Below are 11989 nucleotides of genomic sequence, written 5' to 3'. Positions count from 1 at the left end.
TTTATATGGGACATGTATTTTAATAATTAATTCTTAAATATATATTGGTTTCAAAAATATTTTAAAATTAATTAAAACAATAACACATTTTATACTTTTATCTATCTAATTAACAAATTTTATTATTATTATTATATTATTATTTGAAATTAATTTTCTGTTTTTTTATTAAATGATTGAATAATTATTAAATAATCTATAAAATATATAATAAGGATAGAGAGATTTAGTGCATAATGTTTTATCTAAAATACTATTTATCATACATAATTCATAAAAAATATATTTTAGTTTTATTATTGATTAGAAGATAATGTATTTATCATCTTAATTAATCTCATTTATTATTATTATTGTATTTAATTTTAAAAAACTAAATTAATAACCACATTATTACTTATCAATATTTAATGAATAAATAAAAAATATTTAATATTTTCATATTATTTATTTTGATATATTTATAATTTTTTATTATTTTTTTGCGGATTGCTTAAAATTTCTGAATTAGTGACTGTTAATTACGGGCAAGACTTGATGAAGAGCTTAGACCAAGAGAAGGAAGCCACTGGGTAACTACTTGACGACTATGAGTGTTTCAAGTATAATTATATATACCTGAATAGAGGATCATTTCTTTCTCTAATTAACTCACTACGTAAATCCCAATTAACTGTATGTGCTGAACATATGGCACTTTCCCTTGCTGCTGCTTCTTCTTCTTCCTCACCTCCCACTACTCGATATGATGTTTTTATCAGTTTCAGAGGCGAGGACACGCGTAATGGCTTTACCAGCCATCTTCATGCTGCTCTCCTCAGAAACCAGATCCACACGTTCATAGATTATAGAATCCCCAAAGGAGGTGTCGTCTGGAACGAACTTGTTGAAGCCATCCGGGACTCAAAGTTGTTTGTTGTTATCTTCTCCGAAAACTATGCTTCGTCTAGCTGGTGCTTGAGAGAGCTGGTTGAGATCATGGAGTGCAAGAAAAAGAATGAACAAGTTATTGTGCTTCCAGTGTTCTATAAGATAGAGCCCACACATGTTCGCAAGCAGAGTGGAAGTTACCGCAGAGCATTTGATGAGCATGAGAGATCCTCCAACCGTAAACATGTGCAACAATGGAGGACGGCACTTACTCAAGCTTCGGATCTCTCTGGCTTCACTTGCAATCACCACAGGTAAAGGGCCCTAACCTTCTTAAGTTTTAAAAAACAATAATATATTAGTGTATGCTATGACGAAGAGAAAAATTGATGAAGAGATAAAAATTTATTCTTATATATAATTAGATACCTATCTAAAAAAATGTGTTATTTTATTTTTGTGGAGAGTAGCAGTAGTTGTGTAAGTACTGTAACTGATGCAGGAAAAAAGAGTAGTTAGAATCTTGTGTTAGTTACTTAATCTTTACCCTTCTTGATTTAGTTTCTTGTGTCTCAAGCCCGTGTGATGTATCTATATATCATCACTTCTGAACATAACATACAATACAGATTACACATAATACACTCCAATAGAATTCATTCAAGCTTAGTCTCTTCTCTTCTCTAATTCTCTTATATCATCAATCATCTCAGCATATTCCACAATTTTTATTAATTCTTGCAAAAAACTTTTTCAAATTTTAATCTCTAAAGCCTTTTTTAGAATATATATTTAAAAATTAGTTATTTTTGTTAAATTTTTAATTTTTTTTAAAATTTATTTATTGTTCATATCTTTTGAAATTATTTTTATCATCAATATAAATTTTAAGGTACTATTTTAATAGTTTACTCCATTTAATTATATTTGTCCTTTATTTTATACAGAAATTACTTTATAAAAGTTTTAGGATATAATTTAGTCAATAACACTCTAAAATTGTAATATTCATGAATAATATTAATTAGGCAAATTCATTGTTAAAGGATAATTTTTTCTACTTACACAATTTTAAGCATTATCAAATTTTATTTATTATTTTTTAATATGGTTATTTTTATTTTAAAATGAAAAGAATACTATACACAAAAGGAGGAAATTATTAATAAATAAAATAGTATTAAATAAACTAATAAATATCTTCCTTAATATTATACCCCAAGAAAAGAAAAATCTAGTAAGATTTTTTGTTATCTAGAGTTTGATCTAAGATAACAATCCCAACATAGGCTTGATCTCGCCTTCTACCTAACATATAATGATTGATTGATTTCGCATCAATTACCATTCAAGATACATTGGAGATGCTAATTATATTTATCCATTTTTATTTTATCTGATTATGCATATATTGTTTACTTCTAATGTGATTTTTACTTGCTGCTAGGCATGAAGCAGAGTTGATCGATGAAATTATAGAAGCAATTTTTCCAAATTTGAATTATAATTGCTATAGAGATGAACTCAGAAGTCCTTTTATCAGTAACAGAAACTATACCTCTGTTAAATCCTTACTGAAATTCAAGCTCGAGAAAATTCTTGTGATTGGAATTTGGGGTATGGGCGGTATTGGTAAAACAACTATTGCTACTACTCTTTTTCATGAGTACTCTTCAGAATACAAAGATCATTGTTTTTTAGTCTTTTCAAAAAAATTAGAAAAAAAAGGTGCTAGCCACATATGCACTAAACTTCTTTCTCAATTACTAAATCAAGATCTTTGTATTGATGATATTCGAGTAATACACTTTAGTATTATCCGTAAACTCAAGCATATGAAGGCTTTCATTGTGCTAGATGATGTGGCTGATTCACAAATTGCAACTGATTTGATTCAACTGCTTTGTAATTGCCTAAATTCTGGTAGTAGAATCATTTTGACAACAAGAGACAGAAATGTGCTTTCAAGTGGAGGAGTTGAAGCAATTCATGAGGTGAAGGAAATGAATTTTGAAGACTCCCTTAAAGTTTTTAGCCATAATGCCTTTAATGATTCTCATCCTAAAGAGGATTATTATGAGCTATCAACAAGAGTCGTAGCAGATTATGCCAAAGGAATACCATTAGCATTAAAAATTTTGGGATCATTTCTTCGGGCCATCAGCAAAAAAAGTGAATGGGAGAGTGCATTGAGAAAACTAAAAAAGTATCCCAATGCAGATATTCAACAAGTGTTGAGACTGAGTTATGATGCATTAGATGATGATGAAAAAAACATCCTTTTAGATGTTGCATGCTTTTTTGACAGGCATAAAATAGAAAAAGTAACAAGAATATTAAATTCTTGTGGTTTCTTTGCAGACATAGGAATAAAAAGCCTATTGGACAAGTCTCTTATAAGTATTCATTCAAATGGTAAATACATAAAAATGCATAGCTTGATACAGGAAATGTGTTGGAAAATCATTCATGAAGAATCTAGCGAAAATGGTGGTCGACAAATAAGACTGTGGAATACCGAAGAAGTCTGCAAGATTTTTCAAGATGAAAGAGTAAGAAAATCATGCTTTAATGGTTTGGTCTACAAGATGAGTGTATATATATATCTCGAAATATTGCTTACATCAACATAATACTAACATTGTATTGCAATGCTTTTCAACTTTTCAGGATATTCATAGAGTTGAAAGCATGATTGTGGATATGAATGAAATTACAATAGATCCATGTATAATCATCATTGCATTAAGGAAGATGCCAAAATTAAGGTTGCTTGCTTTCAGAGGAAACATCAATATAGATCTTGAATGGAACAGAGTGTTTGTAGAGGATTTTCAACTTCCTAATGACTTAAGGTATATTGAGTGGAATAAATGCTCACTTAAGTTTGTGCCGTCTATTTGTTGGCCTCAAAAACTTGTTCAACTTTCTATGCGAGGTAGCAATGTTCAAAAACTTTGGGATACAATACAGGTATTCATTTCTCTTCATTTTTTTTAGCATTTTTTTTATTTCTAAAATAAAAAAATATTAGGAGTCAATCATTTTTATCAATGTTAGATAATATTTTGAACTAATACTTTATTTTAATACTGTTAGAATTTAAAATATTCAAATGCAGGAAAAATAATTAGTTGTATACTTCATACTCAGAGACGGACCTAGAGGGGGAGTAGTGGCCTGGGCCCCCCATTTTTAGAAACTATATTTATATATGAGATATGTGTTTAAAAAAAATAAAAAATAAAAAATATTATGTAATTTAGTAATTTTATATGTATTATTTTTTATTATGTAATAAATTTACGTTTTAATTGTTTAATTTATTAATATTTTTCACTTAATTAATTTAATATCATAATCTCAAGTCTTTGTATCTTTTAAATTAGTTTTTATATAACAATTTCTATATTTATTAAAAAAAATCATTTATTTTTTTATATTAACATATTTAACATTTATATTATTATATTAATAATGACTTGCATGATTATATTTTGATAATCACATTATATACTTTAGATATTCTTTTTTTGTAAAAAATATTTCTTTTTCTTCTAAATTTACGTTGTTGAAAGAAAAATTTTTATAAAGATATCTTGTATTCTATAAGGGTATTATGTCTTTCAAATAATTAATAATTTATAATTTATTTTTAAATTTTTTAAAATTTTTGAAAAAATTAATTTTAATTAATAAGATATGTGATAATTTTTAATTAAACACGCTATAAATTATTGGTATTTTATAATTTTATAATTTACTATTGATATTGTTATATTGCTTTTATGTAATTATTATATTAAAAATAAAATTGTAAAAAAAATTTATAATTATATATATATATATATATATATATATATATATTTTGATAAATCTTTTGAAAAACTAATTTCAAAAATTATATGTTAATTATTTTTATAGAATAAAAAAAATTATCTAAAATTCGACTCCTCTATATTAAACTTTTTCTGGATCCGTTCATGTTCATGCTGGAAACATTTTTCTATTTATGTCTAAGAATAAGAGGAGAAAAAGAAGTGTTGGAAAATATAGTTAATTATTCTCGAAATATGGAAAAGTTATTATCATTTAATATTAGATATTAAATGTATAATAATTTATAAAATTAAAATAAGTGAGAACGCAACACATTAAATAATAAAATAAAATAACACATTTTTTCCCCACAGCACATGTACATGTGTTAATAACTTAATATGTTTTCGGGCCTGACATTATAAAATGTTACAGATGCTACCAAGTTTGGAGAAGATTGACCTCGATAGCTGCAAAGGTTTGATAGAGTGTCCAAATTTAGCAGGTGTCACGAATCTCAAAAAAATATCACTCTATGGTTGTGAAAGTTTACAAGATGTTCATCCATCTATTTTCTCTCTCCCCAAGATTGAAGAAATACGTTTGGAATATTGCAAGGAGCTGAAGAGGCTTTACAGTGATTATTGTTCACCCTCTCTCCGTTGCGTGCGGGCCATTGGTTGCTCGAATTTGCAAGAGTTCTCAATCCCAATGATAGGAAATCATTCCAAAAGCTTATATTTATCGTCCTCAGCTTTGAGTGAAGTGTCATCCACTATTATGCATCTCAAAAATCTTACCACGTTCGGTATTAACATCAGTTACTCTCTTGAAAAACTTCCTCAAAACTTTGCGCGCACAATTACACTCATGGATCCAATAAAACATGAAGACGACACATGCATTATTTTAAGTAGAATATTGCCCACCCCTGTCTTCTTGTCTCTCAATCAATTATCTTTCTACAAATGTAAGAGCTTGTCTAAACTCCCAAACAACATTCATGTCTTACAATCATTACAAGTATTAAAACTGCAAAGTTGTCATGTCATTACACGTTTGCCAAAAAGCATTAAGAATCTTCGAAAGCTCATAAAACTTTTCATCGATGATTGTAAAATGCTTCAATATGTACCTCCACTTCCCCCATCTATTATATACTTTGCTGCAAGAAATTGCAAATCTTTGAAGACAATCTCAAGTTTAACAAGTGAACCACCCAAAACATGCAGGGCATCCTTTAAATTCTATAACTGCACAAAGTTGAATGAGGATGCATATGAAGCAGTTTTGAAAGACTTGAAATTCAGGATAGAACTTGCGGCAAGTAATGGATGTTCGAATATACCCTTCTACTATTTACCAAGTAAAGAGAGCATACTTAATGATTGGTTCCCTCACTACTACTCTACAGAAACTTCAATCACTGTGGAAGTTCCTTCAGATCACAAGATTTCTTCTTGTCTTGTTGTCTGCATGTTGTTTTCTCAATTCCAATTTTGCGACTTTAGCAACAAACATTTGAGATTCAGGTGTGCATGCTACTTAGAAAAGGGTTGCAACGAATGGGAATGGATAGCAACTTCTGGCAAAACAGTACACTTGACCGATCATAAGACCACTGTGAATCAATTTGAAATGGTGTCAGATCATATGATATTATGGTATGATGGAGAGTATTCGAACAAGATAATGGAAGCAATCAAAGAGAGAAAGAGGGGCACCACTTGCAATCCTATCTTTAAATTTGAGTTCTATGCTCATCAAACAGAGGATAATGAAGATGTAGTGATAAAGGGGTGTAGGATCCGTTGGATGCATGTCATCAATGATGAAGAAGAGATTAGTCCAGATGTCATTGATGAAGGAGAGATTATTCCTGATGTCATTATTGATGAGGGCCATGAATATGATGACTTGGAGTTGGAGGACCTTCAGGTAATGCTTCTAATGCTAATCTCTGTAGTCTATCTTCACATATTCGATTTTGTTGCATTCTGAATTGTTTAGGCTAAGATTCAGAATAAAAATTAAATCATTTAAAATTGATTTTGGTATGTATATATTGTTGTTGCAGATAACTGGAGAAAGAGTGGATGTACATTGTTGTGCATTGGATATTGTCAATTGGTTCAAAAGATTGTTGGTAAGTTACATTGCCCAATTATATTAGTTAAGCTTTTGTTTGTATTTGATGAAATTATTATTTCTTGAGCAGCTTGATTTTCATAGTATAATTGAGTTTATTTGTTTTAATATATGGCCTGTGATTATAATTGTACTTGTAGTCATCGTAATATTTTTGTTGGAAATTAAAAGAATTGTAAATTAATTTGTTTTATCAACAATAAGTTAATATTTTTCTTTTTTATTTTTAAATTTTATTTTCCGTCTCTTTTCTATACTCATTTTTATTCCATTGGCAGATTATTGATTAGAAAAAGATTAGTTCCCTAATAAAACCAATTGTTGATAAAGTTGTATTAGATGGAAACTCCGGTATATACCACCAGTTTACATAATTTGACTTCAATGTAATTGTAACATGCTTCAAATATGATATAATAAATAGAGTTGCAATGGGCTAAAATCTGATATATTTTGAGATGAAATCATTCTTTCTAAAAATTTAAATTCACAAAACAAGATACATAAATAATCATATAATATATTAAAATTAAAATTCCAAAAAAAAAGAAAATTATACTAAGAACCACAATGCTTATTATAAAAGCTACAACAATAGAAATCATCACAATTTATTTTATGTTGTCAATTTTAATAACAGTGGTGGAGAACAGAGACCGAAGAAGAGATATAAAGAAGATTACTCCAAGTCTCCAAAAATAGTGTAATATTTTCCTATTAAATTGAGGTACAGTGACTCGTTCTTTTGGAGATGATGTGTTGTGGAATATTATTTTTATTAGTCTGTATTTTCTTCCTTGTTTCTTTTTAACTGAGTTGATATCGTTTTGTAACTTCTAAAAAAACAAAAAATTAAAGAGAGGAAATGAGAAAGAAAGTATAGAAGTGGGATGCAAAATGTAATTTCACGTGTCTCCACTCATATCTATGTGTTTCTTTCTTTTAACTTATTTTTTCTCCCTTGCTTCTACAGAGAACAACATATCATATGAGATCTCCAAGAGGAAAGCTTCTGTGGGGAATACCTAATTACCTATACTTGCTTTAGTTCATTATTGTTGTAATAGTTGTCTATTTGCTCACTTTATAGCACTCTTCTTGAGAACACACCATTACTTATTTTCGCTCATTTGATTGTTTTTGAGAAAAATAACAATAATAATTTAATGATAATTAATATTATAATATTGGATTCAAAAGTCTATTTATTGTATATAAAATAAAATGTCTTTAAAACAGGTCCAATTGCAAGAGCCAGTAATTATTCTATTATCTGGCCCATAACAAAAGTGCCAAAGTCCTTTGGCAATATCCTCTTTTTTCGTCTGGTTCATGACTAGCATGTTACACTCACAATCCAAGTTTGATTAGATCAGTTAGATGTTTCAAAAAGAAGAAATAAAAAGGCATGTTCATAAGTGGGTTTAAGCTAAATAAAAAAGTGAATAACCAAGTTCAAGCTGATGGTTCTACTTGAACTTGAGAAGGGAGTTGAATCAAGTTAACTTAAAACTTAGAGTTTAAATTCTGTTTTAGCGAAAGCTAAAGTTGCAGGAGATTATTTCATTTTGTCTCATGCGCAGTACAAGTAAAGAATATGGAAGAAAAGATAAAGGCCAGCATGTATCTTGGTTTGGATTTTTTATGCAATAAATCCTACATCCAGTCTCCACCACAAACCATGGTAAAATTTTCACTAAAATTCACATATTACATACATCAATATTATTGAATTACTCCCTAATTCAACTAGTATTTGCCCCTAAGCTTTCTTCACCAAAGCTTAGTTTCCCATAGTGCTGTCCCAACTAGGAAGGAGAATCTAAACAGATTCAAATTCACCAAGTGCTAACCCAACTAGAAAGGGAAACTAATCCTAGTTCAACAAATCAATACATCAGAAATTAGTGGCTATTATGCATCACTCATGCCTTTTCTCTCTTGCATTTTCAACCTCTCAAGATCAGCCTTTTCTCAAAAACAAAAAATGACACAAGATAGCCATAATACAAAGATCAGAATAAAATTAAGCTTGAGTAGAAGAAAAAGATTCCAGCTCAATGTTTGAGATGGTGATATGAATGTGTGCTCTCTTTTTCTTGCTTTGAAATGATGGAATGAGGCTTCTTATATGTCTTCTACTTGCCTTCATTTCTGCCTCTTCCATTTTCTTGTACCAGCTGCTCGTTGAAACTATCACTGCTAGCATGCAGTCCTTTCTTCATCATGCTCCACTAACTCTGCTAGTTGAGGAGCCCGTCCACCACCGCTGTTGTCCTTTGCTTGGCTTTCTTCCAAGGCATGCACTCCTTTTTCATTTTGCTCCATTTTCCTGCTGCTACTGCTCTATGCAAGTTTGTGTTTTTGCTCAACCACGATCCAAGTATTGCTCTGATGATGTCCTTGGGTTAGTGGAGTGTCCTTCTGTCCTTCTTGCTTTATTTGAGCCACACCTGTCCTTGCATGATCCAACTGTCCTCTTATTGAATTTAGCAAATATATGACCATTTAATATGCTGAGCGGTGCTCTGAGAAGCATTGGGCTTGATTATTACTCTTGGAGCACTAAGGAGCAAATGAACACTAAGTGTTGGGAGCTTTAGCATGTTGATTTGCTGAAACTTATGTTGGTTTGGGCTGATGCAGCATGAACTTGGACAATTGGGCCCGCAACAATTAAAACACCCATTAAATAGCATTGGGCTTTCAATCCAAAGAATGTTTGTCATCATTTGTAAAACCCAAAATCAACTTAGACTTAACACAAGTATTGAAAAAGAAAGAAAGAGAAAAGTCAAAAGTTGGAGCTAAGAGATAAAATCAAATTTGTTGAGTTTAAAAAATTAATAATATTTTGATAATAACAAATATTTAGTATTTAGGTTGAAAATGGTTTGTAGCCCCAAGTAATTTGCAGTCAAGAAAGGATCCAAGCTAAATAGAAGCATTCTCCTTTGCACCAACCATTGCGTCGAAGGTGCTAATCAAAAACCAAAGAAAAAAAAACAACATTGTAAATAAATGAAGATATCTCAAATTAGGTTCAACTGAAAAAAGGTAATCTTTAACATCAAACATCAAAGAAAAAAAAAGAGAAAAAGTCAAATATTGAAGTTGTAAGGAAAGATCAAATCAAATGTTTATTCAGAAGTAAATTATAATTTTTTAGTTTCATTTATATGTAATTATTTTAGCTTGTTGAAACTACTTTTTTCAATGTTGCTCAATTCAAGAAAAAAAAAAAAGAGAAAGGAGCTCTTTCTTTTTGTTTCAAATCAAGGGCTGACAACAAATCTTGGAACCAAAACTAAGATCAATGGTAAAAATTGCTTTTTTCTCACCCATAATTTTTTCCAAAAAAAAAAATGAAGAAAAAGAAATGATAGAACAGAAAAACAAATAAAGCAAACTAACTTCTTTTACTCATGGTTGTATGGCTTCACAAAACGCTTCAAAGAAAGTAAAGTTGCTTTTATGAATCCTCTCAGGATTTCAATAACAACGAACTCAAAATACCATATTTAATGAAACCATTCGGTTCTATAAAAAACTCTTGATGGTTACTTCCTTTTCATATCAATAGACCAGATCGCCTTGAAAAATGCAAACGGTGCAATCAATAAAAAGATTACTACACTTTTCCATACACCTTAACTTCAATCATCTCCCATTTTTAAATTATTTTATTTTAATAAAGTAAGTTGATTTGGGGCTCTATACTTATAACTCATATCGCCAAGTTATAATTCAAAAAGTTCAATTTGCTTTATCAAAATATCACCAGGCTAAACATGGGGCTATGATTTGATCGTTATAACTCGGTTAAAACGTTATAACTTGGCTATAAACACTATAGTTTGGTTATGAAAATACCAAAACGTATAATAATATTCTAAAACGTTATTATTTCTCATTTAAGTGAGATTTTTTGGAAATGTAACAGAATACATCTCATTCCAAATATAAAAGGAAGGTAAAAAAAATATTTGGACATATTGCAACTTGTAAAGCTTATAATTCACTTACTAATTTGAGCATCGAAGTATCTTTTATTTACAGGTACTCACCTCTTTGTTCTTCTACACCTCTTTGTTCTTCTATTGCCTAAGTATAACTCATTCTAACAGAAGGTCTGCAGTCATTCATTGACGAACGCACTATACAATGGCTAACCTATGCAAGAACAATCATGATTATGACTTAATTAACAAATGTCTTTAAAGTAATACTAAAACGGAAAGTCTCACGGACAAACAAATATAACAAATCATAACCATCATTCAGCAGCCAGCATGTACTCATGCTCTTTATATATATTTGGATTTTTTTTGTTTGCTGTAGAAAAATATTAATATTGGTTATTTGCTGACCCAAAAATTAAAAAATTGTTAACCCTATACTAAAAATATGAAAAACGAAAGTACTCATCATCCTCTTAACATATTTAATGCATTAACAATTAAAATAAATTTATTTTGTTTATTAAAACTTAAAAGATTTTATTTATGAGATTTATAAGAAGTGCTTCTGGAACAGCTAATAAACAGAACAAAGATTATCTAGCATCCATTTTGAAGTTGTTAAGGAAGAAGGTAGTTGGGACTTGGGAGAAAGTCAGACTAAATAACGGAATTAGAAAACGCGTATTAGTTCGATGATGTAAACAACTAAATATTTTAATTTGCTAACTATTATTCATGCAATACAAGTTGTTGAGTTGTTCAAAGTTAATACTGATAAAGGGACAAAAACATGCGTCACATGATTAAGATCAACACTATCAATATTAGTATATTACCTTGATGCTTGTGGATCGGAACAAATTAAAATTTCTAATCAAAGCTAAGAAAGACCAAGGGAAACCACTCGGTAATTAACTTCGTGATGAGTGTTTTAATATAATTACATGTATACAACTCCAATTAAGTCTGCTGAACAGATGACACTTCCACTCATCAGATGGTAATTTCTTAGTTGACGTAGACCTAGTCTACATCGCATATAGTCCACAGATTAATACAAGATATTATTATTATTGTTTGCGTTTCGTGAAAATGTGTAGCTTTTAATTTTATTTGTACACAATACAGCATATGTGAGATGAGAACAAAGTATTTTCTTTCTTATATAATTAACTGCTGATTCATTCCCC

The 11989-nt window shown here is 29.7% G+C and overlaps 1 protein-coding gene across 1 annotated transcript; it reads left to right on the top strand.

The window, feature by feature from the left end:
* The first annotated feature begins 690 nt into the window (after positions 1–690).
* Positions 691–6986, top strand: LOC107624702 (disease resistance protein RUN1-like). Its single transcript, XM_088498622.1, has 6 exons — positions 691–1184; positions 2318–3422; positions 3541–3843; positions 5125–6627; positions 6767–6835; positions 6978–6986. The coding sequence occupies exons 1-6, from the start codon at positions 691–693 to the stop codon at positions 6984–6986; spliced, it is 3483 nt and encodes a 1160-aa protein (XP_088354748.1).
* The last annotated feature ends 5003 nt before the right edge of the window (positions 6987–11989 follow it).

This window comes from Arachis ipaensis, chromosome B9 (assembly GCF_059453495.1).
Source record: "Arachis ipaensis isolate K30076 ecotype BB chromosome B9, ASM5945349v1, whole genome shotgun sequence".
NCBI lineage: Eukaryota > Viridiplantae > Streptophyta > Magnoliopsida > Fabales > Fabaceae > Arachis > Arachis ipaensis.
The sequence above is the reverse complement of the archived record's forward strand: the minus strand, read 5'-3'. Positions and strand labels throughout refer to the sequence as shown.